The sequence below is a fragment of the Triticum urartu genome, chromosome 6A, assembly GCF_056163025.1.
Source record: "Triticum urartu cultivar PI428250 chromosome 6A, HENAU_Tu73, whole genome shotgun sequence".
Classification (NCBI taxonomy): domain Eukaryota; kingdom Viridiplantae; phylum Streptophyta; class Magnoliopsida; order Poales; family Poaceae; genus Triticum; species Triticum urartu.
Window position 1 is genome coordinate 478018691 of NC_141878.1, and position 26872 is coordinate 478045562.

The 26872-nt window shown below is 51.2% G+C and overlaps 2 protein-coding genes and 1 pseudogene across 2 annotated transcripts; 1 reads left to right on the forward strand and 2 right to left on the reverse strand.

The window, feature by feature from the left end:
* The first annotated feature begins 4457 nt into the window (after positions 1 to 4457).
* On the forward strand, positions 4458 to 5520 carry LOC147965771 (uncharacterized). Its single transcript, XM_087530599.1, has 3 exons — positions 4458 to 4582; positions 4715 to 5311; positions 5505 to 5520. The coding sequence occupies exons 1-3, from the start codon at positions 4458 to 4460 to the stop codon at positions 5518 to 5520; spliced, it is 738 nt and encodes a 245-aa protein (XP_087386725.1).
* Positions 5521 to 6321: 801 nt separating this feature from the next.
* LOC147965772 (uncharacterized) lies at positions 6322 to 23412 on the reverse strand (annotated as a pseudogene).
* Positions 23413 to 24973: 1561 nt separating this feature from the next.
* On the reverse strand, positions 24974 to 26638 carry LOC147965773 (uncharacterized). Its single transcript, XM_087530600.1, has 3 exons — positions 26627 to 26638; positions 26090 to 26308; positions 24974 to 25774 (listed from the first exon to the last, which is right to left on the reverse strand). Exons 1-3 carry the CDS (start codon positions 26636 to 26638, stop codon positions 24974 to 24976), a joined length of 1032 nt encoding a protein of 343 aa, XP_087386726.1.
* Between the last annotated feature and the right edge of the window lie 234 nt (positions 26639 to 26872).

Genomic DNA, 26872 nt, shown 5'->3' on the forward strand with positions numbered 1-26872 from the left:
ATCCTAGGAGAGATCATTTCACCAAATCAGAGTGCTTTTCTACATGGGAGGTTAATCTCAGACAATACCATCCTAGCTTATGAGATGACACACTTTTTGAAGAGGAAGAGAACGGGCAGTACATGTTATGCAGCTTTGAAACTTGATATGAGTAAAGCATATGATCGCGTGGAATGGGGTTTCCTCGAGAAAGTCATGCAGCAACTGGGTTTCGCGGAATCCTTTGTTGATCTTATAAGCAAGTGTATTCGGTCGGTCAAATTCCAGTTCCAGGTGAATGGTTCCTGCACGGAGGAGGTGGTTCTAGGGCATGGTCTCCGCCAAGGGGATCTGATCTCGCCATACCTATTCTTGATATGTGCGGAAGGTTTGTCGGCCCTACTGAAACATGCCGAACAGGAGGGACACATCAGGGGTATCTAACTGGCTCCGACAACCCCCTCCATTAGCCATCTACTTTTTGCGGATGACTCACTCTTGCTTATGGAGGCCACCCCGGAGAGTGTTAATGCGGTCAATGAGATCTTGCATGTGTATGAAGTTGGGTCAGGCCAAGTGATCAATAGGGAGAAATCGGCCATCTTGTTCAGTAAAAATACTTCAAATGCTAAGAAGCAAGTACTCCTTGGTCTCTTGGGTCTCCGGTCAGAAAGTCTAAATGGAAAATATCTGGGCTTGCCAAGCTATGTTGGCCAATCCCGGCAGAAGTGCTTTGAGTACTTGAGAGAGATAATATGGGAAACTCTTAAAGGGTCGAAAGCTTTTATCCCAAGAGGCCAAGGAAATTTTGATTAAGGCGGTCATCCAGGCGGTGACCACGTACGCTATGGCGTGCTTTGATCTAACAAAAGAGCTATGTGAGAGCATAAGAAAAATGGTATGTAATTTCTGGTGGGCAAATCAGGAGGAAGATAGAAAACATAAGTGGGTCAGCTGGGAAAAGATGTGCCTACCAAAGGAACAGGGAGGCCTTGGGTTCCATGACCTCCAACTCGTTCAATGTGGCAATGCTAGTGAGGCAGGTGTGGTGCTTACCACAAGCACCTGATTCATTGTGTGCTCGGGTCCTGCAAGCTAAATACTACCCATCCGGTGATATACTCAGTGCAACTGCCCATCCGGGAATGAGCTATGTCTAGCGAAGTGTCCTCAAAGGTGTAGATGTCGTCCGAGCAGGCATGATATGGAGAGTGAGATCAGTGGAGAACATCCACATCTGGAATGGCCCGTGGTTACCGTCCAATGATACCAGAAGGCCCAGTGCAGGGTACACTTATTGGCCCGTGTCTCCGAGCTAATTGACCCAGCAACGAACCAATAGAATGCCCAACTAGTGTAACAAACTTTTACCCCAATGGATGCTGCTACAATTCTAGCTATTCCCATATGCGAACAATATGACGATTTCATTGCATGGCACTTTGACAAGAAGGGGCTCTTTTATGTTTGCTCCGCCTACAGGGTTTATGGCAACCTGCAATCGCAACAGAGCACACACCAGGTGGGTGAGAGCACAACTGGGTACCAATACACAGAGAGCTTCTAGAAGAAATTGTTGAAAATCAGATGCCCAGGAAGAGTCCGTCACTTCCTTTAGCGTTTGGCTTATAATAGTCATCCCTTACTCAAGAATGTGGAGCGAATTGGTGTGGAGCTAGACACGAGCTGCATTCTATGTCTAAGGGTTCCGGAGGATGGGGGCACCTATTCCTACGCTACAAAGAGGTGAAAAGATGTGGAGGGGTTGTGGCTTGGAGCGGCTGCGGTTAGAGTTCCTGACAGCATGAACACCAAGAGTCATGCTCCAATTGATTTTCAAACTGCCCGAGGAATCTCTTTTAATGGTGGTCGCTCTCCTTTGGTCATGGTGGACAGAGAGTAATATGGCTAACCACAAAAATCAACGGATGTCCGTGGAGGGTTTCGTTGCGAAGCTGAGGCATGATGTATGTGAATGAGGGAGTTCTTAGGGCAAGACAACAGTGAAGCGAGCAGCAGAGAGACGCTGGTTTCCACCACCTATGGATGTGATCAAAATCAATCTGGATGCGTCTTTCCATGCTACTACAAAGTCAGGAGGTTGGGGCGTCATAGCCAGAGGAAATGATGGTGGAATCCTCATGGCAGCGGCCGGACCGCTAGCAAACCTGCAAGATGCATTGCAAGCAGAAGCTCTCGCACTACTGAAGGCCATAGAGCTAGCGGATCGCCTGGGTATGGGTCGTGTCATTTTTGAAACGGACTATCTGCCCTTCAAGCAGGCGATTGCCTCCACATCGGCAGATCGTGGTGCACTTGGTGTGTTGTTCAGAGAAGCAAAGTACAAGCTGCAGCTAGATTTCATTGATTAGAGTGTAGTGTTCTGTCCCAGATCATGTAATGTGCCAGCGCATGTGCTGGTTGCCTATGATTGCCCGAATTATCTTGATGGCCAACATATCTCACTGTCAGGTTTTCCCAGCGTTGTAACCTGTGCCGTGGCTAGGGATGGCAATGGGTACCCGTTACCCACGTACCCTGCAGGTAAAAACCCTATTAGGGCAAGGGTATGGGTCAAAAAAATACCCATAGGTACATAAATAGGAAAATTTCATACCCATCGGGTATAGTGGGTATGGGTATGGTTTAATACAACCCATACCCATGTACCCGCATATATTCTAACAAATAGGACTTATATATTATTTATTACGATATCAAACATATTATATGTACATAAATCCCACAACCCTAGAAAGACCTCAACATTGATTCATGTTAGGCCGCTGCACCACAATAGCTAGCCCATAAACGATTATGTGTTGCTGCCATGACGTGTTGTTGTTATAAATTATTATTATAAGTTGTTGTTCATGACTATGTAATGCTCAAATTGAAGTGTTGCAAATCTGGGTAATTTTACCCGTGGGTACCCATTTACCCTGATGAATGACGGGTATGGAAAAAAATTATACCCATCCATGAGTATGGGTACGGGTGATGGGTAAGGTTTGAAATGACAAGTAAGGATATGGAATGACTCCACCCATACTTAAACCCTGCGGGTGCCATCTCTAGCCGTGGCCGCCAATCTGGCTGGTCCATCGTAATTTCTGGAATGCAAGGTGTTCCATTCTCAAAAAAAAGAAAGGCAGCCGGTAGCGAACGATTTTTAGGTGCTGCAGATCTGAGAAGTGCATCCATGCACGCACTGCATCGACGACGCACGTGCCGTGGCGATTCGAACCACCGAAGCGTGCTAGTTACGAGTATAGCCGGACGTTGGAGAGCGATATGTAAATACTGTGTGCTCTTTCCGTCTGAAAAAACTTATCTCAAACTTGTTTTCCAGATGAATGTATTTAGCACTAATTTGGTTTTAGATATATTCATTTAAGAGACAAATTTTTCGGACTGAGATAAGTATTAGTTAGAAGTGCATATGCTCCCATGTGTCCAAATGAATTCCGAACGTACATGCAGTAAAAATAAACTGTTGCTAAAAGAGAAGCTCAAAACATATTTAGTCTTGATCCAGACACCAAGGGGCACGGTTTAGTTTCTGTTGAGGGTAAGCCTTCATGGTTAGTTTTATTTCAACTTAAAAAGGGATGTCCGGAAGTGCTAATCTGAACTAGAATAGTCAAGGGCCTTCTGTCTTTTCGGTACCTATCTTTTTTTTGAACACTGGAAATACTATTGATTAACAACGACGTACATATACAAGTGTGCTTTGGAGTAATTCAGTGAGTTTCACTACATCTTCTGCATTAAGGCAAGATCTGTTGCCTGCACATAAACATATGAACCTGAAAGGAGAATTCTGGATTTTGAGTGCTAGCCTAGCTTGATGATGTGCTCGAAAATTAAAGCAACTTTAATGAGGTGAGCCATTTCGTTCGCGGTCGTCCGTTTGGGTCGGCGCGGATAGAAAAGGCGGCCCAACATGTCGACCTAAACGAACACGCGTCCGTTTTTCGTCTGCGAGCGACCCATTCCTAACCTATTTTTGGGGCCTGATTTGCATCGGCGCGGACAAGCGACGGTCGCGCGCGCTCGCCTACTCCTGTTCCCGGGCCCGCTGGTCTGTGGCACACTGGCCTCCCCTCTCATCCCCCCTCCCTCCGGCCAACAAGCAACCCTCGCCCCGCCTCCTCCGTCACCGACGCCGCCTCCCATTTTTGCCGGCGACTCTTCCAGCTGCCGCCGCCTCCACATCTGCCCAGCAACGCCGCCCCTACCCCCAGTCCCCCGCCGTCGCCGTTTTGCCGCCGGGGAGCAAACTGGTTCCCGCCGCCGCTTCCACCACCGCACAGCCGCCCGCGGCCAAGAAGACGCCTCGCCGCCCCCGCCACGCCATCACACTCGTCGGACACCGGCAGGGCAGCTAGCTGGTCTGTGGGCGCCGCGTCTCCCCTCACCGGTCGTCTCCTTCTTTGACGCCCGCAAGCTGTTCGACAGTTTGCCAAGGTACGAAAATGGACTCCGCCAACGAGTTCTTTTTCCACAATTTCCTTTGCGACTCCGACGATTCGTCGTCCGACGACGAGGAGGAGATATTGGCTGCCGTGTTGGTCCATCACCACCTCAACAACCAGCGGCCGTTATTCCGTGGCTTCATTCCGGGCCACCTTCCGGCATTGAATCGCAACTGAGAGAGCGGGCATTTCCTTCTCTGGAAGGATTACTTTGATACAACAAACCCGTTGTTCAAACATCACAAATTCCGCCGCAGGTTCCGTATGAGTAGGCATGTTTTCAACCGTATTAGAGAGGGATTGGTCGGCTATGATGACTACTTCGAGCGCAAAGAGGATGCCGTCGGCAACATTGGTTTCTCCTCTTATCCGAAATGCACTGCCGCCATCCGAATGCTTGCATACGGAGTGCCCGGTGATCTCATTGACGAGTACATCCGTATGAGCGAGTCTACATTCCTAGAGTCCCTGTATAAGTTCTGCAAGGCTGTGATTGCTGTGTTTGGCACTGAGTACTTGAGAGAGCCGACAGCTGAAGACACAGCCCGTTTGTTGGCAATGAATGCCAGCAGGGGCTTCCCGGGGATGCTTGGCGGCATAGACTCCATGCACTGGGAGTGGAAGAACTGCCCTTCTGCTTGGCAAGGGCAGTATAAGGGACATGTCAAGGCTTGCACTCTCATACTAGAGGCTGTGGCGTCTCAAGATCTCTGGATCTGGCACTCTTTCTTTGGCATGGCTGGATCACACAATGATATCAACGTGCTTCAGTGCTCGCCGGTGTTTGCTAGGCTTGCCGAAGGCAACAGCCCACCGGTGAACTTTACTGTCAACGGCCACAACTACGACAAAGGGTACTATTTGAGTGGCCGTATCTATCCTCAGTGGACCACTATTGTCAAGACAATACCCAACCCTGTCGGAGAGAAAAGGAAAAGATTTGCCCAAGAGCAAGATAGTGCTAGGAAGGATGTCGAGCGTTCCTTTGGTGTTTTGCAATCTCGATGGGGCATCGTTCAGTATCCTGCTAATACTTGGAGCACGCAGAAACAATGGGAGGTGATGACTGCTTGTGTGATCATGCACAATATGATCGTAGAAGACGAGCGCCCGGAACGTCTGTACGATTAAGGCTTTCAGTTTCAGGGTGAGAATGTTGTGCGTGAGCATGGAGCAGCGGCAACATTTGAGCAGTTCACTTAGTTTCATGAAGACATGCGTGATTGGGAAACTCGCGTGCAACTGCAAAATGATTTGGTTGAGCAAATGTAGACTCATGTTGGCAACCAATAGATATATCTTCTTTTATTCGTTTGCAAAACTATGCGAAATATTTTTATTTGTATTTGGCTTGTAAAACTATACTATTTATTTAGACGGCTAAACTATTTTGCTTGTTAACATTTTCATTTCACAATATGTTTGAATGCAAATCAATGTAAAAATTAGGCAGGCAGCCGGCCACGCCTGCATATATAGATCGGCGCGTTGGGTGTGCTGCCGACCCATATAAAAAATAAGGCGAACGTCGGGCGGGCGGCCGACCCAAACAGACAAAAAGCAGATAAAATTGCTATTCATTTGGGTCGGCCATTGGAGTTGCTCTTATAGCTCCTGTTGATACGGTAAATCCTGGTAGCATCAAAAGCCGGAAAGGTTGTAATGTAAGCAAGTTGAGGCCTAATGGTCCATTGGCCTGGAGTACGAACCAGGCTGTTAGTCGCAAGCGTTGTCGCCAGAGTCGCGTTGTCCGTCAGAAAAGTAACCTGTTGAAGCTGAAGCAATTCTGCTATCACTGGTGGATAAACAGCCGAGATGCATAGGTGTTTGCACTGTCGTTCACCTGGAAATTGAATGAATACACCTAAACCTGCCACTGCCAGTTGACCTTCAGGTCCTGGATTCCATGCTGCATCAGAGTAGACAGAAGGACCTGGAAATTTTGAAATATCCACAATTGTTTTTCCTGGAGACGGTGTTGCCTGATGGTAATGATTATGGTTTTGTACATGAACCTCCACAGACACAGCCTTGTTAGTCTCGGTTGAGACTATCGCACTATTGCTCAGAGGTGTTGCAACTTCCATATTAGTTTCTTTCAAGATCGCCTCCGCAACAGCGTATACCTAAGAAGGTGATCTAGATTTCCTGCAAAAACGATTATCATTTTGAGATTTCCAAATACACCAAAAAAGGTATAAAGTGAAGCAATGTTTATTTGCGGGTGATTGGAAATAAGGAGAGATTTAATCATTTGTGGAACTGAAGTAATGTGTTGGGCAATGAGTTCAGTTTTAATAAACCATGGGTAGCTGTACCAGGCTGTCTTAGCAAAAGGGCACAGGAAAAAAATATGCATTTCATCTTCAAGATTTCCGCAAATGGCACTGTTATGAGCGGCATATATTACAGTCAGGCAGTTAGGGGCCTGGCCCAGTTATCTTATCGTGTTAGAGGCTTAGTCCAATTATATCATTAGGAGGATTATATAAACTCATGTAAGAACCCATTTTGAAATTAAGTAAGAAGCAATCATTATTTGCTCGGCTTCCCGAAGGGAGCCGTGAGACCTAACCCTAGCCGCCTCCTGCCAACTTCACCGCCTCTTCCCTCGCGCACTACGGCGCCCAGCCGCCGGCGACCGCGAGATCGCCCACGTTCAGCCCCCTCCTTCCCTTACAATCTCTGCCCTAAACCCGGTAGAACCCTAGTTTCTATCAATTTGGTATGAGAGAGCTCGGTTCCGATCATGTCTGCACAACCGCTGCCCACCTCGCCGCTGCCCGTCACCACCGCGCCGCTAGCTCTCTCCACCACGGCGTTGTCCTCCCCACCCGCGCCGCTGGTCCCCAACTCCGGCGCCCCCACCGCCCAGCTGCCAGCGCCCTCCACCGCGCCGCCCACCACCATCTACACCCCGGAGGAGGTCACCAGGGTCCTCCACGCCCACGTCGCAGCGGTCCAGGAGATCCGGCTGTACTTGGCCAGCCCCTATGGGCCTCCGCCACCCCCGCTGCCGGCTGCCGCCACCGGTCTGACGGCCCTGCCGTGGTACTCACCGCACTCCGCGACGTTCGCCGGGCCGCTGCAACCGCCGCCCGCCACCACCCTGCAGTGGCCATCGCCGGTTCTCACGACGCCCCCATGCAGCAGTCGCTGCCGCTTCAGCCGCCCCCCGCCAGCACCCCCATCTGGCCGCAGTGGCCATCAACGGCCCTCGCGGCTCCCGCCACGCCCGTCGCCCACATGCAGCAGCAGGTGCAGCTTCATCCCGCCGCGTCATCGCGCCCATGCAGCAGCCGCTGCAGCCCCAGGCACCCCCGCCGCTCAGCACCGGGCCGGCAACGACCACGCCGGCGGGTGTTCCGATCCAGCAGGTCTGGTTCCCACCCTCACCGTCACCGCTTCCGGCCTGGTTGGCCGGCTCGACGCCATAGCCGGTCTACACTATGGCCGGGGAACAGCCAGCGCCCACCCTGTAGTACGGCGGGCCCTCTGGCTCCGCGGGTGCCTACGCTGGCTGCGCGGGACCGCCGTTTCACGGGGGACCCCCGGTGCCTACCGACCTGGCATCATCCTCTTCGCTGCCCCGTATCGCCGAGCCGCACGCCCATGGGGGTCCAACTCCGACCCTGTCGCGCTTCGCCAAGCTCGACTTCGCCACCTACGACGGCACCAAGGACCCCCTCAACTGGCTCAACCAATGCGAGCAGTTCTTCCGGGGGCAACGGACGCTCGTGTCGGACCGCACCTGGCTCACCTCTTATCACCTCCGCGGCGCCGCACAGACGTGGTACTACGCCCTCGAGCAGGACGAGGGCGGCATGCCCCCATGGGAGCGTTTTCGCGAGCTCTGCCTCCTTCGCTTCGGACTGCCGATACGCGGGAGCCGGCTGGCGGAGTTGGGTCGCCTTCCCTTCACCTCTACGGTGCAGGACTTCACCGACCGCTTTCAAGCCCTGGCGTGCCACGCGCCCGACGTGACGGCTCGCCAGCGGGCCAAGCTCTTCGTTGGCGGTCTGCCAGATCATATCCACGTGGACGTGGAACTGCAGGGACCCCATGACCTTCAGACAGCCATGTATTATGCACGCGCGTTCGAGCGCCGCGCGGTGGCCATCCAGCAGGCATCACCGTCCAGGGCCGCTGGGTCGCCACCCTGGCCGGATGTTCCCGCGCAGGGTCGGCCTGCTGAGGCTTCCGCGGCACCCCTCGCCGCGACCGCTGATGAAGCTATGTACCTAGGGTAGGGGCATGGACCTGTCCAAACTGACCTACCCAAGGACATCTCCAGAAGAAATCATCTTTCAATCGACTTGGAGGTGTTCCACTCGACAGACTCGAAGATACTCGACCAAGAAGCAACCACTCGACCAAGACCAAGCCACTCGACAGTCAGGAGACCTAAAGGCACTCCGCATGCTAACGTCGGTTATTAAGTAGCTTTTATGGTCATCATAGCACTTTATTACTAGCGTTACCAGTAACGCCCTGCCTTAATGTACATTGAACCCTTTGTAACGAGGGCTGGCTGGGGTCCTGGCGCACTCTATATAAGCCACCCCCTCCTCCGAGACAAGGGTTCGCACCCCTGTAATTCATACACGCATAATCCAGTCGACCGCCTCCGAACTCCAAGACATAGGGCTATTACTTCCTCCGAGAAGGGCCTGAACTCGTAAACCTTGCGTGCTTACAACTTCTCCATAGCTAAGATCTTGCCTCTCCATACTTACCCCCCTACATTACTGTCAGACTTAGAACCACGACAGTTGGCGCCCACCGTGGGGCGGGTGTTTTAGCATTTTGTTGGAGGAGTTGCGATCTTTTCCGACCAGAATCATCATGGTTTTCGGCGGAGTTTTGGTGGAGGGCCGCGAGATCCGTCTCGGCGCGCTCACGTTCATTGCCGACGACTCCGCTTGGCTTCAGGAGGCTCCGCTCGACGTGGACGCACTCCCTGTCCGCGGGGCAACTCACTTTAGCGCGTGCGTCCGCGGCGTTCTCCTGCGGCAACCGTCGACCCCCTACCGGTCGGCTCCTGTGTTGTCCTCCCTCCCTGTTTCCCGCCGGCGCAAGCGCTCCGGTCGGTCGAGACTTCAGCGGTGGGTGAGACACGCGGTGGCACGCCAGTCGGCCACCCCTCAAGTTGCGGCGATCGAGCCCGACGAATCCCTCTACGGCCTGTTCGACTTGTCGACTGGCTCCGCAGAGACCGCATCCGAGTGCGACAGCAGCGATCCGGCGGCGGAGGTTCCGATGGTCGATGGACCGCCCAGTCCTCCCGGTTTTCCCCGCACCGACGGAGGCGCGGGTGGAGGCGACCCGTCGTGTCCCCATGAGGAATATCTTCCCGAGCCTCTCACGTCGCTGCAAAGAGAAGAACTTCGCCGCCGGAACATGGATGCACTGCACACTCCTATCGTTGGAGAAACCCCCGAGGCTCGTGCCTTGGAAGACGCGCGCTTGGCAAACTTGGCCGAGCGCACTCGACTGGAGAACCTCCAGCGAGCACTCGACGAGCGTGCGCGACAACGGGTTCCCGAATCCAGTCGACGTCAGCTCTCCCCGCCCCCGCAGGTATATCGAACTCTGATTCAGAATTTAGCAGCTACAGCCCGTATAGCAGAGTCGATTCAGCCTTCCCAGTCGGAGGCTGGCAGAGGCTTGCTGCAGATCAGAGCGTTACTCCGGGCAGCAGGAGACCAGAATTCCGCTGTTTCTCAGTCGCGGAACAGGATTCACAGCAGATCCGTTGCCGCGGACACAGTCCAGTCGGCTCATAGCCCAAGATCGCCCCCGAGGCGTGAAGGACGTGGGGACCGGCGTAATCAGTATGGGAACCGTGAGCAATATGATCACCGATTCGATTGTGATGATCGACATCGAGTGCCCACCCCTCCCCCGAGGAGCGGGTCGTATGCGCCTCGACAACAGGATGACAGGCGCCCTCGTAGTGTTGGGCGAAGGATTCCAGTCGACTCTAGGGAGCCAGGCTTTGATGCGAGATCCATTCTCGTTCAAGGTTTGGTCGACAGGAACAGAGCTCACCGGGAAGGTCACGACAGAGATGCTCCTGCCAGCAGCAGAGCACATGTTTCGGGGCCAGAGTGCTTTAGTAGAGCCATTAGGGCCGCTGTGATTCCTCCCAACTTCAGGTTGGCGACTGGAGTCAGCAAGTTCACTGGCGAGTCCAAGCCCGATACTTGGCTTGAAGACTACCGAGTGGCCGTCCAGATTGGCGGCGGCAATGATGAAGTGGCCATGAAACACCTGCCTCTCATGTTGGAGGGCTCGGCCAAAGCATGGCTGAACCAGTTAGCACCCAGCAGCATTTACACTTGGGAAGATCTCGCCCGAGTGTTTGTCACCACATTTGAAGGAACATGCAAGAGGCCGGCAGGGCTAACGAAACTGCGGTCTTGCGTGCAGAAGCCGAATGAAACCTTGAGGGATTACATTCAGAGATGGATCATGTTGCATCACACGGTAGAGAATGTGCCTAACCACCAAGCAGTCTGTGCCTTCAAAGAAGGCGTCAAGTATAGAGAACTAAATCTGAAATTCGGTCGGACCGGAGATATGTCTCTGAACTGGATGATGGAGATTGCCACCAAGTACGCTAATGGTGAAGATGAGGATCGACTCAGGAGTGGCAAGCTCAAATCAGTCGCCCAAGAAACCGGAGGAAATCCCAATCGTAAACAGAAGCGGAAAGCTGAGCCAGCTGCTCCTGGGGAAGCCTTAGCTGTAACCCAAGGAAAGTTTAAAGGGAAACCTAAAGGACCTTGGAACCCCAAGAAAGTTAAAGACCAGGACGGAAATGATGTGTTGGATTTGCCATGTCTCGTCCACACCAAGAAAGATGAAGAGGGTAATTTCATTTACCCAAAACATATCACTCGACAGTGTCGACTCTTGATCCAGCAGTTCCAGGGCAAGCAGCCCAAAGATAAGGAAAAGGAGTCGGACAAAATTGAGGACAAGGAAGATTGTGATGACGGATACCCTCAGGTCAATTCCACTCTGATGATTTTTGCTGATGTTGAAAGCAAAAGTCGACTGAAAGTTATCAACCGAGAGGTGAATATGGTCGCTCCGGTGACACCCAGTTATCTGAAGTGGTCTCAGACTGCCATAACATTCGACCGGTCCGATCACCCAACGCACATCGCCACCCCTGGGAGGCAAGCTTTGGTGGTTGACCCAGTTGTTGAAGGCACTCGACTGACCAAAGTCTTGATGGATGGTGGCAGTGGTTTGAACATATTATATGCTGAGGCGTTAAAAGGGATGGGCATTCCGATGTCCAGACTCAGTGCCAGCATCATGAGTTTCCATGGAGTCATTCCTGGGAAGAAGGCTGAATCACTCGGCCAGATTGCTCTTGATGTGATTTTCGGTGATTCCAAGAATTACCGCAAAGAAAAGTTGACATTTGAAGTTGTAGACTTCCAGAGTGCCTACCACGCTATTTTGGGCAGGCCGGCTTATGCACGCTTCATGGCCCGACCATGTTATGTGTATCTCAAATTGAAGATGCCTGGCCCCAAAGGTGTGATCACTATTACGGGCAATCGGAAAAAAGCGGAAGAATGTTTTCAGAAAGGTTCGAAGATCGCCGATGCTCAGATGGCAATGGTGGAGTTGCAGGAATACCAGAAGACTGCAGACCCGAGTGATTTGTTGCGAGCCAAGAATCCCGCTACAGAATCAGCTTTTCAGTCGACTAGCGATACGAAGACAGCTCACATCCACCTGACCGACCCCAACGCTGCTCCAACTCATATCTCGACAACACTCGACTCCAAATAGGAAGAAGCGCTCATCCAGTTCCTCCGTGAGAACTGGGACATTTTCGCATGGAAGCCTTCTGACATGCCGGGTGTTCCCAGGGAGCTGGTTGAGCACCGCTTAAGAGTCGACTCAAAAGTAAAACCTGTCAAGGAACATCTCCGACGGTCCGCCGTCCAGAAGAGAAAGGCCATTGGCGAGGAGGTGGCTCGGCTCTTAGCAGCGGAGTTCATCCGAGAAATCTACCACTCCGAGTGGCTCGCCAATGTTGTTATGGTCCCCAAGAAGGACAAGTCACTTTGCATGTGCATTGACTTTAAACATATCAATCGGGCCTGCCCGAAAGATCATTTTCCTCTCCCCCGCATCGATCAGATAGTCGACTCGACTACGGGATGTGAGCGCCTGTCTTTTTTAGACGCCTATTCTGGGTACCATCAGATCCGTCTGTATGGACCTGACGAGATCAAAACAGCCTTCATCACTCCATTCGGGTGCTTCTGTTATGTTACCATGCTGTTCGGCCTCAAGAATGCCGGAGCCACATTCATGAGGATGATTCAGAAGTGTTTGCTCACTCAAATCAGTTGGAATGTGGAGGCGTACATGGATGATATTGTGGTCAAGTCACGGAAGGGTTCCGACCTGCTGACTGACCTTGCTGAAACCTTTGCCAACCTCAGGAGGTATGATATCAAGCTTAATGCATCAAAGTGCACATTCAGAGTTCCTGGCGGAAAATTACTCGGTTTTCTTGTTTCCGAACGGAGAATCGACGCCAATCCAGAAAAAGTCGGTACTATACTCCGAATGAAAAGTCCTGTGCGAGTGCACGACGTCCAGAAGCTTACTGGTTGCTTGGCCGCCCTAAGTCGATTCATATCTCGTCTCGGTGAAAAGGCATTGCCTCTTTACCGATTGATGAAGAAGTCCGACAAGTTCGAGTGGACTCCTGAAGCTGATGCAGCGTTTGCAGAGCTCAAAGCTCTGCTCTCCACCCAGCCGGTGCTTGCTGCCCCAATCAGCAAGGAGCCTTTGCTGCTTTACATTGCAGCCACAGGACAAGTCGTCAGTACGGTACTTACGGTCGAGCGGGAAGAAGAAGGAAAAACCTTCAAAGTTCAGCACCCAGTATATTATATTTCTGAAGTCTTGACCCCATCGAAGCAAAGATATCCTCATTATCAGAAGCTTGTATATGGGATTTATATGACCACAAAGAAAGTTGCTCACTACTTCTCTGATCATTCCATTACAGTCGTCAGCGACGCTCCATTGTCAGAGATCCTGCATAACAGGGATGCAACTGGTCGAGTGGCAAAATGGGCGATTGAACTCCTTCCTCTAGATATCAAGTTTGAGGCAAAGAAAGTTATCAAGTCCCAGGCAATCGGAGATTTCGTCGCCGAGTGGATTGAACAGCAACTGCCGACTCAGGTTCACTCGGAGCATTGGACCATGTTCTTCGACGGCTCCAAGATGCTGAATGGTTCCGGTGCCGGAGTGGTGTTGGTCTCCCCCAGAGGAGATAAACTCAGATATGTTCTTCAAATCCACTTTGATTCCTCCAATAACGAGGCAGAATACGAAGCACTTTTATATGGGTTGCGCATGGACATTTCACTCGGCGTCCGTCGCCTCATGGTCTATGGCGACTCAGATTTGGTGGTTAATCAGGTGATGAAGGAATGGGACGTCAGAAGTCCAGCCATGACTGGTTATTGAAATGCAGTGAGAAAGCTGGAGAAGAAATTCGAGGGATTAGAGCTTCATCACATACCCCGACTGAAAAATCAAGCAGCTGATGATCTGGCAAAAATAGGTTCCAAAAGAGAAGCCATTCCCAGCAATGTGTTTTTGGAACACATCCACACACCATCAGTTCAGGAGGATCCCTTCACTGAAGAGGCCCCGCAGCCAAAAAGTGCCATGGATCCGACTGAAGTTGAAATTCCAGCTGTGGTCGACCTGATCATGGAAGTCTTGGTCATCACTCCCGTCTGGACAGTACCATACATCACGTACATCCTAAGGAAAGAACTCCCAGAGGACGAAGAAGAGGCTCGACAGATCGTCCGTCGATCCAAGGCCTTTACAGTCATAAAGGGACAGTTATATAGAGAAAGCGCGACTGGGGTCAGCCAGAAGTGTATTACACCAGAAGAAGGTCAGATGATCCTTGATGATATCCACTCGGGGACCTGTGGTCATCATGCGTCCTCTCGGACCATTGTGGCTAAAGCATACTGAGCGGGATTCTACTGTCCAAGAGCCAATGAAATGGCAAAAGAGATAGTCGACAAATGTGAAGGATGTCAGTATTACTCCAATATGTCGCACAAGCCCGCGTCAGCCCTGAAAACCATTCCACTCGTCTGGCCCTTCGCTGTTTGGGGGCTGGACATGGTTGGACCACTGAGAACGGGTAGGAGCGGCTTCACTCATGTACTGGTAGCAGTCGACAAGTTCACCAAATGGATTGAAGCCAAGCCTATCAAGAATCTTGATGCTTGCACTGCTATCAGTTTCATCAGAGAGTTGATATTCAGATATGGAGTTCTGCACAGCATCATCACTGACAATGGGTCAAACTTCGATTCCGAAAAATTCAGGGCCTTTTGCGCCTCTCAGGGCACTCGGGTCGACTATGCTTCGGTCGCTCACCCCAGTCGAATGGGCAAGCAGAAAGGTCAAACGGCCTAATTCTCAAAGGACTGAAACCCCGATTGATGCGCGATCTCAAGCACGCAGCAGGTGCATGGGTCGACGAGCTTCGATCAGTCCTTTGGGGATTGAGGACAACCCCGAACCGATCGACCGGAAGAACCCCATTCTTTCTGGTCTACGGAGCTGAGGCAGTCTTGCCGAGTGACCTGCTTCACAACGCTCCCCGAGTCGAGCTCTACTTTGAAGATGAAGCAGAACAAGCCCGGCAGGACGCAGTCGACCTCCTGGAAAAAGAAAGAGAAATGGCCATGATCCGATCGACCATCTATCAGCAAGACTTGCGTCGATTCCATGCCAGAAACGTGAAGAGTCGAGCCTTCCAAGAAGGAGACTTAGTCCTCCGAGTGGATCAGCAGAAACCACACAAACTCGCTCCTACTTGGGAAGGCCCCTTCATAGTCACCAGAGTCCTCCACAATGGAGCATACCACCTCTACAATGTCGATCACCAGATTGATGAGCCGCGAGCCTGGAATGCGGAGCTCCTCCGCCCCTTTTATACTTGAATTATCACTCGGATGAGATGTAATAAGAAAAAACTCCTATAGTTTATTTATCAAAGACAAGAGCGTTATAATTTTCCCAGTGATTATTATTGTTTTTGTTTGCGTGAGAAATCCCCCAGTGGGTGGCTTAGCTGCGAATCCGCTTCGCCTAAGTTTGTAAAAATAATTTCCTTCCGAGTGGCGAGCCAGCCTCCCACTCGGAGGCTTAGCTGCGAATCCGTTTCGCCTAAGTATTCAAAAAATCCTACCGAGTGGAGAGCAACCCTCCCACTCGGGGGCTTAGCTGCAGTCCAGTACTCGCCTAAGATTCTCTCACTTGGAGACTTAGCTGCAGTCCGGCACTCGCCTAAGTTTGAAAAAATCCTACCGAGTGGAGACCAATCCTCTCACTCGGGGGCTTAGCTGCAGTCCAGTACTCGCCTAAGTTCTCTCACTTGGAGACTTAGGTGCAGTCCGGCACTCGCCTAAGTTTGAAAAAATCCTACCGAGTGGAGAGCAATCCTCCCACTCGGGGACTTAACTGCAGTCCAGTACTCGCCTAAGTTCTCTCACTTGGAGACTTAGCTGCAATCCGGCACTCGCCTAAGTTTGAAAAAATCCTACCGAGTGGAGAGCAATCCTCCCACTCGGGGGCTTAGCTGCAGTCCAGTACTCGCCTAAGATTCTCTCACTTGGAGACTTAGCTGCAGTCCGGCACTCGCCTAAGTTTGAAAAAATCCTACCGAGTGGAGAGCAATCCTCCCACTCAGGGGCTTAACTGCAGTCCAGTACTCGCCTAAGTTCTCTCACTGGGAAACTTAGCTGCAGTCTGGCACTCGCCTAAGTTTGAAAAAAATACTACCGAGTGGAGAGCAATCCTCCCACTCGGGGGCTTAGCTGCAGTCCAGTACTCGCCTAAGTTCTCTCGCTTGGAGACTTAGCTGCAGTCCGGCACTCGCCTAAGTTTGAAAAAATCCTACCGAGTGGAGAGCAATCCTCCCACTCGGGGGCTTAGCTGCAGTCCAGTACTCGTCTAAGTATCTGAAAATCCTACCGAGTGGTGAGCCAGCCTTCCACTTGGAGGCTTAGCTGCAGTCCAGTACTCGCCTAAGTACGAAACACATCTGAATCCTCAAGGACGACGAGGTGCAGGCCGACTACCACCTTCTCCGTGAGAGCTTCACCACAAATACAATGTTCGCTCCATCCTGCTCTGCAGTAATGAGGTGCAGGTCGACTGCCACCTTTTCCTTGAGAGCTTCGCCACAAATACAATGTGCGCTCCATCCTGCTCTACAGTAACGAGGTGCAGGTCGACTGCCACCTTTTCCTTGAGAGCTTCGCCACAAATACAATGTGCGCTCCATCCTGCTCTGCAGTAACGAGGTGCAGGTCGACTGCCACCTTTTCCTTGAGAGCTTCGCCACAAATACAATGTGCGCTCCGTCCCGCTCTGCAGTAACAAGATGCAGGTTGGCTACCACCTTCTCCTTCGGAGCTGCGCCACAAATACAAAAGTTGTCTCGAATGAAGAACGATTCCCACTCGACGGGGGATTCATGAAGATATTTAATGATAAACCAAGTTCAGATAAACCCTAAAGGTTCCGGACCACAGATCGAAGTGCTCGGGCTTTCAGCCCGAAAGAGTTTAATGGTTACAAAAACCACTCGGCATCCCGAGGCAAATTTAAGGTGAGGCATAAAAGTTTGTTCACTCCGCGGGAGGAGGACTAGCAGGCTCGACGAACTCGTCTAGGTCGACGCCGTCGGCGATCCGAGTGGCTGCAGCGATGAAAGTCTCCATAAAAGATCGGAAGTCATGCTTCTGGGTGTTGGCGACCTTGATTGCCGCTAGCTTATCTTGACGCACCTCCTTGCAATGGACGCGAACCAGAGACAGGGCCACATCAGCTCCACACCGGGCAGAAGATTTCTTCCACTCCTGCACTCGATCAGGGATTTCGTTAAGTCGAGTCATCAGGGACTCGAGATCATTCTGGGGCATGGTCTCTGGCCAAAGTGCCGGGTCAATCCGCGACATGGCGACCTTCAGTCGAGCCAAGTAGTCCACGACACCGTCGATGCGGGATTCTAGTCGGAGCAGATTCATGGCAGTTTCATCTTTTACGGGAGAATTGATTGGGTCCAAACCTGGCTCAATCCGCCCAGTCTCCTCCTCGAAGTTCTGGCAAAACTCTACATTCACGATCCAAGGATAAGTCAATTTTCGTACACTGAGTCGACATAAAAAAATCAGTCGGAACAAAATGTGCACCTTCAAGTTTGATGAACAACTTCTTGGCAAGGCTCCTCAGATAGCTCTCCAGATCGTCCCTCCTGCGAGCAATGCTTTCCATCTTCTCGCCCAGGATGAGATTCTCCTTCTTCCAGCGCGAGCACTCCTTGTTGGCGTCATTCAGAGCAGATTTCAGCCTGGTATTCTCTTCTTCCAACTGGCCGACCGAAGCCAGTTCCTGTTCAGCTAGAGCGGTTCTGTCGTCAGCCTCCTTTCGAGCAACATCCAAATCCTGATCCTTCTTCGCCAGAGCTTCTCTCAGTTTTTCTACAAAGAAATGATGCCTGATTCAGAAAGAGCAGAAGGGTACTCAAGCCTAAGACAGACCAGTCGACAAATTCGTTTTACAAGTGGCGTCGTCCTTGACCCTTTGCAGCTCTGTCTTGGCCAGCTCCAAGTCAAGGTTCAGTTGGATCTGCTGTTTCTCCAAGTCAGCAAAGCGAGCTCCAAGATCACAAGATTTCTGAAATCAAAGGGGAGAAGTTATTTTTACAGCGAAAAACAACAAAGTCAATAAGTACTAAGGCTACGGTCGACTGCCCGCAGTCCACCATAGCCTCGGGGACTACACCCAGTGGGTGCACTTTGCGTGCCCCCATCGGTTCTGATCCCACTCGACCGGCCCGCCGGAGTCGAGTGTAGGAAGTAAAAAAAAGAAGAGAGAAAGAACTCAGACCACAGTCGACTGCCAACAGTCGACCGCGGTCTCGGGGACTACACCCAGTGGGTGCACTTGGCGTGCCCCCACCGGTTCTGACCCCACTCGACCAGACCAAGTGGAAGAGACAAACTATCAGTTCGGTTTACACTCGACAAAATACAAAGACTACAGTCGACTGCCCGCAGTCCACCGTAGTCTCGGGGACTACACCCAGTGGGTGCACTCAACGTGCCCCCACTAATTCAAAGTTCAATCAACGCACCCAGTGGGTGTACTAACGCAAAGATTTTCGGAAAGAGTCTTCAGATATCATATCCTAATAGAACAAGCGGCGACCAACTAACCTGAACGTTGCTTTGGAGAGCCGAGCTGGCGTCGTAGGCAGCCTGACTGGCGTCCCGCACCATCTTCATCTTCTCCATCATGACGCCCGCCTGGCGCATAGCTTCCCTGGCAGCATTCACTTCGTCTTCTGGGACATGATGGGTCGCAAAAACTGAAGGTGGGTCGACAGGGGCCTGAGCAGTCGATGAAGAAGGCAAGGCAATCGACAGTGGCACGGCGAAGGTAACAGAACCCCGATTGGCGTCACCAGTGTCCTGAACGACTGGTTCCGCCCTCGGCGTCGACTGTAGCGCCTCGCTTGTAGGAGCTTGCCTATTCTTCCTCGTCAAAGACCTCTCGGGCTCTTCATCATCATCGGGGAGGTCAATAATGTTGGGAGCTGTGCAAAGTTCAATTGCCAAAATCACATCACCCAATGATGCACATTGCAGTTGAATCGACCGAACAAAGACAGTATGGCAGAAATCATACCCAGATTAGAAGTGACCGCATCCTCCATCACCTCATCATCGTCCCTGTAAGCTGAGGTCCCGGAAGTGGCAGCGCTGACAGTTTCAAAGTTCGTCCGGTTAAAACAAGAAAAACAAACAGCGCGGAGCATCGAGTGAATACAAAGAGAGACACTCACGCGGAAGCGACGGGGATATCAATCTTGATCTTCGGCAACGCCTTCCGAGTCTTCGGCTCTGCAACTTTGGGGTGCTTTGGCGCCTTCTCAGTTGGGGTTGGTGAAGAGATCCGAGGACGCTTCGAAGACTGACCAGCCTGAGCAGTTGCCTTTTCGCGGGCGCTCGATCATTCTTGGTCAAGCTTGGATCGCCTCTCCCTGCGAGGGGGCGACTCGACTTCTTCTCCATCGCTTGAGTCGTCGCTTCCTCCATCCCCTTCACCGTCGGAAGTCCACTCGCCACTGTCGCCGCCACTCGCCTCGCCTTCCAGAGCTTGCTCTTGCTCTCCGTTGGGCATTGAATACATTTCAATAATGGCCTGAAAGAAAGCAGGGAGAACAAAGTCAGTCAACACAGTATAGGCAGCTGCGCGAGTGAATTCAGATTACAAGCAAAAACTCAGAATCAGACCTTCTCTGGTGCATGAGACTGGTCGAATGGGGGAACTCTCCTGGCTCCCCTGGGGTTATCCTTGTTTCCGGTAATGCCCGACAGCCACTTCTCCAGTGTGTCGTCATCGACCTCCTCCGGGTGAATCCGAGTGGAGTCTTCAAGACCCGAATACATCCACATCGAATGGTCTCGGGCTTGAAGAGGCTGGATGCGCCGCTGAAGGAAGACCTCCAAGAGATCCATACCGGTGACCCCGTCACGGAAAAGCTGGACCACTCGCTCGACCAGCACCCTCACCTGCGCTTTCTCCTCCGGGAGCACCTTCAAAGGGGATGGTTTCCTCACTCGGTCCATGGTAAAGGGAGGGAGGCCAGTCGACTGCCCTGGTGTCGACTGGTCTTTATAGTAAAACCAGGTCGACTGCCATCCACGAACTGAGTCGGGAAGAATCATGGCCGGAAAGGAGCTTTTCCCTCTCATCTGGATACCAAGACCCCCACACATCTGGATGACTTGAGTCCTCTCGTCACTCGGATTAGCCTTTTTCACTGTCTGGGAGTGACAAGTGAAAATATGCTTGAAAAGACCCCAGTGAGGCCGGCAACCCAGGAAATTCTCACACAAAAAAATGAAAGCGGCGAGATAAACGATTGTGTTGGGAGTAAAATGGTGGAGTTGTGCTCCAAAGAAGTTCAGAAATCCTCGAAAGAAAGGGTGAGGAGGCAAGGAAAATCCACGGTCGATGTGGGTGGCAAGAAGAACGCGCTTACCCTCCCGGGGTTGCGGCTCAGATTCCTTCCCCGGAAGCCGCGCCGAGTCATAGGGGATCAGCCCTCCCTCGGCCAGGTCTTCTTGGGTGAGCTTCGAGTGGATCCGGTCGCCCTGGATCCAGCCCTTCGGCAGGCCGGTTCATGAGGAGGATCCGCCCCGACTGGTCGCCTTCCCCTTCGACCTCGCCGTCGCCTTCTTTGCCCGCTCCAGAGCTGCCGTCTTCTCCTTCCCCATCGTCGCCGGCGAGACGCGTACGGAACGGTGGCACGAGGGCGAGAGAGAGCGCAGCGGAGGAGCGTGAAGAGGAGAAGAGATAATGGGGACGCACTGTTCGGGAGACCCCGGTCCAACGCCTTATATGAGGCCGCTTCCGAGTGGCTGACTGGTAGGCCCGGGCGGTTCTGTAAAATTCCGTAACAATCGCGCGCGCGATACGTGGCGAAAAAGGTGGTGCGGGGATCGAGGCGGCTCCGCTCTATCCCATCCGATTACTGCGGCCTCCCCCGTCCCGCGCGCTTCCCAAAATTCGGATCCCACGAAATCTGCGGGCAGCGGAACAACTTGTCTGACCAAAGATCTCCTCCGCACCGTCACTCGGAGCCTTTCAAGTAAAGAAACTCACTCGACAAAAACCTAAGAATGGATCAAGGCGACTGGAAAGGAAGTCGCTGCCATCGCTCAGGTTCATTGATCCGAAACAAGAAATGCTCATGGCATGAAAAATGAGTCGGAGAAGTGCTCAATCCCTTTCCCACTCAAACCTCGATCCATTCGGGGGCTAATGATGAAGCTATGTACCTAGGGTAGGGGCATGGACCTGTCCAAACTGACCTACCCAAGGACATCTCCAGAAGAAATCATCTTTCAATCGACTTGGAGGTGTTCCACTCGACAGACTCGAAGATACTCGACCAAGAAGCAACCACTTGACCAAGACCAAGCCACTCGACAGTCAGGAGACCTAAAGGCACTCCGCGTGCTAACGGTCGGTTATTAAGTAGCTTTTATGGTCATCATAGCACTTTATTACTAGCGTTACCAGTAACGCCCTACCTTAATGTACATTGAACCCTTTGTAACGTGGGCTGGCTGGGGTCCTGGCGCACTCTATATAAGCCACCCCCTCCTCCGAGACAAGGGTTCGCACCCCTGTAATTCATACACGCATAATCCAGTCGACCGCCTCCGGGCTCTGAGACGTAGGGCTATTACTTCCTCCGAGAAGGGCCTGAACTCGTAAACCTTGCGTGCTTACAACTTCTCCATAGCTAAGATCTTGCCTCTCCATACTTACCCCCCTACACTACTGTCAGACTTAGAACCACGACAACCGCGGCGCGCCCATTCCACCGGCTCACCTCGGCTGAGCTACTCGAGCGTCGCCACCAAGGGTTGTGCTTCAACTGTGACGAGCCCTATGTGCCCGGCCACGTCTGCCCGCGTCTCTTCTACCTGGAGGTTGCGGACTACATGGAGGAGGAAGCCGCCACCGCCGGGCTCGGCGACCTGCACGCCCCAGTTGCCGCGGAGGTGTTTCGTGACGGCTGATCACCTCGAGGAGTTCCGCAAAGCGCTTTCCCACCTTCCAGCTCGAGGACGAGATGTTTGTGCAGGCGAGGAGAAATGTTATGAGCGGCATATATTACAGCCAGGCAGTTAGGGGCCTGGCCCAGCTATCTTATCGTGTTAGGGGCTTAGCCCAATTATATCATTAGGAGGATTATATAAACTCATGTAAGGACCCGTTTTGAGATTAAGCAAGAAGCAATCATTATTTGCTCGGCTTCCCGAAGGGAGCCGGGAGACCTAACCCTAGCTGCCTCCTGCCAACGTCGCCGCCTCTTCCCTCGCGCACGACGGCGCCCAGCCGCCGGCGACCGCGAGATCGCCCACATCCAGCCCCGTCCTTCCCCTACAATCTTCGCCCTAAACCCGGTAGAACCCTAGTTTCTACCAGGCACAATTTTCACTTATGTGTTTAGAATACCTACCTGCTCTTTTACTTGTGGCCAATGCATTCCTAAGAAGTCTCCAAGCGAAGGTTTGGACTCTTGGAGCCATATTCTTCTCTTTCCATACCTGGTTGAGCAATTCTATAATCTGTTGTGGTACAACTTTTGGTCTCTGTCTTGAAGGAAGCTGAAGATTGGCAAAGCTATGTTTGTATGCACTTTTGGAAGAGAACAGACCTGTGGGAGTTAGCTTCCAAACAAGAATGTCTTGGCCAGCACAGTACAAATAATCAGACTGTGAATTATTGAATCAGCTATAACAGGAGAAAACTACATATTAATAAGGTTAACATTCCAAACTTTTGCCCCAGGAATCCATAGGTCCTTAATTTGAGCAGGGTAATTAAAAGGTTGGGGTTGAATGATTAGATTATCATAAATGTTTTCCCAACCTTCAAACCAAGGGGTGCTCCACAGTGAACTATTTCCATCTACAATTTGATAAATGGATGCTGAAATGAGAAGAGGCCTTACCTTCAAAATTGCAGTCCAAAAAGCAGACTTCGGTGTATTAGCCTTTGCTCTCCAAATAGTTGTGTCATGATGGTACTTAGCCTTGAGTATTTGGGCTAACTGGTTTTCTGGTTCCTTTGCGAGTCTCCATGCCGCTGAGAGAATGAGGCCCTGATTGATCGCCTGCAAATTCCTAATGCCCAGGCCACCAAGTTTCTTGTCTGTGCAAATATCCGACCATGCCCTGAGACAAAGACTTCTTTTTGTTTGGTCATCTTGAACACCTGTCCACCAAACGTTTCTAATAATAGCCGTAATCCCAGCTAAAAACTTTCTTGAGAAAAGTATATTTGAACATGTAATAGACAGGAATAGAGGCAAAGACCGATTTAATTAAAGTAAGTCTAGCAGCATAAGATAGACGATTGGCTTTATGGTTGGAAAGTTTCGATTTGAATTTATCATAAATGAAAGCATAAGCCGCAGATCTGTCCTTACAAGGCAAAGTAAGTGGGTGCCCCAAGTGAACAAATAAATTATCAATATTGGGTGCCGGAAAAATTCTCTTAATATTTTCTTTATCCTGCAAAGGAACATTGTTGCTAAAAAGAATTCCAGATTTATTCCAATTGGGAATTTGACCTCAATCATGGCAAAACTGATTTAAGATATTCGATATAGTTTGCGCCTCCTGCATATTAGCTTTGCCACAAATTATAAGATCGTCTGCAAACATCAACGAGTAAATAGAAGGGCAATCTGGTCCAAGAGAAATACCTGTGATGGTTGGCCTGTAGAGCATCTTGCAGCTTTAAAGAAAGTTCATTGACTGCAAGGACAAAGAGATACAGCGACAAAGGACAGCCTTGTCTAATACCTCTGGAGCTATTAAATTTCGCATAAAACTGGCCATTAATAATAACAGAGAAAGTCGGCGAGGATATTAGTACTTGGTTGGCGGTCGCTGATACTCCCTCCGTCCGGAAATTACTTGTCACAGAAATGAATGTATCTAAAACTAAAAATACGTCTAGATACATCTATGTCTACGACAAGAAATTTGGGACAGAGGGAGTATCTTTTAAACACCTTTTGGCAGTAGTCTCTGGTGGTACTTGCACAATCATCCCATCGAAACGCATATGTGATTTTGGCCTCATGTCAATAACAGACAAGAGACCCATTTACAAGCATACAAAGCCATAATAGAACAAAGTCAGCGAAACAAAGCCATAATACAACACTGGCTTAACGATATTATTACAGATCCCTAAGCTCAGTCACCAGAGCGACCTTATTTTGGGGAGCTCTTCTAGGGGAAATGGCTAGTGTAACAGGTACCCCAGGGTTCTAGTCTCCCATCTTCCATCCTACGACGAAATCTGCTCTAGTAATATCAGTTCTGGAGATGCTCCAGAATGAGACGATTTCCAGTGTAAGGCAAGTGTGCGTCCTGAAATAAATAGAAACATGCAAGAGTATTATTCTCTAGTGTGATTCTAAACATTCGATACTTTACATGGTAAATACCAAAAGAGGAAACCTCAAGTAGCACTCTTTAGCCAGAACATTAAGCAGCTCTTACACACAGCATATATTTTTTTCGAAACGGAGGCAAAAGATTTGCCTCATCGATTAATTAAGAAGAGAGTTGCCCAGTTAATTAATGGAAAACCGGGCGAAAATCAATACAAACAAACCACATGCGGACTACTCCCAAAGTCTAAAACCCCGTGATCGCACCGCCGACCCTACAGACATTGCCAACATGCAACAGACCCAAGCCCACACGCAGCTACATCGCAAAGGAATCCCCAAAAAGAACACCACGGAAGTAGACAAAAGGCCCCCCAAAAACCACGAGATAAGCTAAACCGTGAGGACGGCCCAAAAGACCAAGGAGCAACCATTAAGCAGCTGCAGACGCCTTCCCTAAGGCATCACTCTTCTTGTTTTTGCTTTTGAGAGACTTCTCCACCTTCTTGATCTTGTCTTCGTTAAACTTTCCAGTCAGGATGCACGCAACCGCCTTACCAGATCCAGGGCTAGCCGCCTCCAAGCTAGAGAGCAAGTTGCAAAGCTTTTTTGCAAAGAGAGCATCGGAACAAGGTGCCAACGCATCAGTCCCAACAACGTCTCCACCTGGGGGCACCACTTGCCCAATGGTCACAGGCGAGTGAGTAACCGCGGCATCCAAACCTGCACACACCACAAAGTCGGTCTGGCTAGACTCCAAGGGCGGTGGTGAGGGTGTCGTGGGCACCGCCAAAGCCCCTAGCAAGCCCATCTCCTTCGGAATCGCCACCGAAAGAGGTGGAGTGGACTCCTCACATAGCACTGTCAACTCAGGCATAATTTGTAGAACTGGAGCCACATCCTCAACAATCACTTCACCTCCAACGTCAATCGACACCATAGAGCAGGGCCTAGCACGAGGAGAGAAACCTCCATAGAGGTCGACTTCCTCTCCATCTGCAGAACCAACTTGAAGCTCGGGGAGCAGAGACCCAATCGGCACAACCTGAAGTTTACCAAGAGCATCCTCCGCCCTTGCCAAGACACTCTCAACACGCACAAGACATTCGCGAAGCTCAATGCAAAGTAGCTCAGCCTGCTGCTCAAGGATGAGCTGTAATGACACATCAGCTTGGATGACGGATGCAGGCGGTGGAGCAACACATGGTTGCGGCGTAGTTTGGTCAACAGGTTGCTTCGCACGGCAAAAGCGAGCAATGTGGCCGAAACGGAGGCAATTTCTGCAACGGATTGGATCCCTGCAGGAGTGTGCTCGATGACCCCGACACAGACACCGAAAACATCTATCTCTCAACCATGCCGGAGGAGGCAGCCGTGCATTGAAGGAAGGGCGATGAAAAGCCGGAGGAGGTGTCGAACGATGCCCCTTGGAGACGAGCTGCCAGCCCCCCAACTCATCCCCGCGTGGAGCAGCCGCACAACAGTTGAGAACGGCAGGTGCCTCATTCTGACGAAAGCATCCACACCAATCCCCCCAACCAGGGCGCACGGGCGGGACGACACGGTCACCTCCAGCAACGACCTGCGGCGTAGTAGCAGTGGGCGCCGCGTCCGAGGATGTCGTCGCCTTCCGCCCCCCAATGGTCGGGTCCGACCTGCGGGAAGCAAGGGCAGTCGCGGCCAGCGCAGCAGCGGTGGGCGGCGGAGCCGGAGAGTCCACAGTCCCAAGCTCGGGGGAGAGCGGGCGTGGCGGCGACGGAGACGGGATCTGAGGCAAAATAAAAACTTCATCATAAAAGAAACATCTATTTGTTTTGCGGCAATTACTTGGTCTTGTGGAGTACTAAGATTGTGCACTTAATCAACAATCATGAACAGGTGCTTCACAAGGCGGTGTCGCTCATCATGCAATGCAAGGCTCTTCTCTCCGCTAAGTGGAGGAGGGCGGTAATGGTTATGATAGCTAATATTCAAATTCTGGCATGTTCTGTGACGACTGGTGAAGTCGGGGATCGACAAGGCGTAAGGATAGCTTCCCTGTGGTTCCATCTCAGTGCACGATCTATGTAATATATCTTTTTTTTACCTGTGAAGCCATAGGGGAAGCCCCCTATGGTATATTTTATATTATCAGCAGCTAGGATATACAAGGGGGGGTTGAGGGTAGGTATCCTAAATGTTTACATGTTAGAGAAGCCAAAAGGAAAGGAAAACAAACAAAAGGCTAAACTTACAAAGCCCTCTCCAAATTGAAAAGTTCTCAACCAAGCCAAAAAAAGGGTCTCTGTTCTTATCTTTCACCCTGAAGGAAATGAGGTGGAGGTTCTTCTTG

What these genes read in the sequence shown, in the direction of transcription:
- LOC147965773 (XM_087530600.1), bottom strand. An exon ending in GTGACCGTGTCGTCCCGCCC is followed by an intron (nt 25,775 to 26,089) that starts GTGCGCCCTGGT and finishes TGCCGTGCGAAG; the next exon opens with CAACCTGTTGACCAAACTAC.
- LOC147965771 (XM_087530599.1), top strand. Translation starts at nt 4,458, where the DNA reads ATGGACTCCGCCAACGAGTTCTTTTTCCACAATTTCCTTTGCGACTCC. An exon ending in CACCTCAACAACCAGCGGCC is followed by an intron (nt 4,583 to 4,714) that starts GTTATTCCGTGG and finishes ATTCCGCCGCAG; the next exon opens with GTTCCGTATGAGTAGGCATG.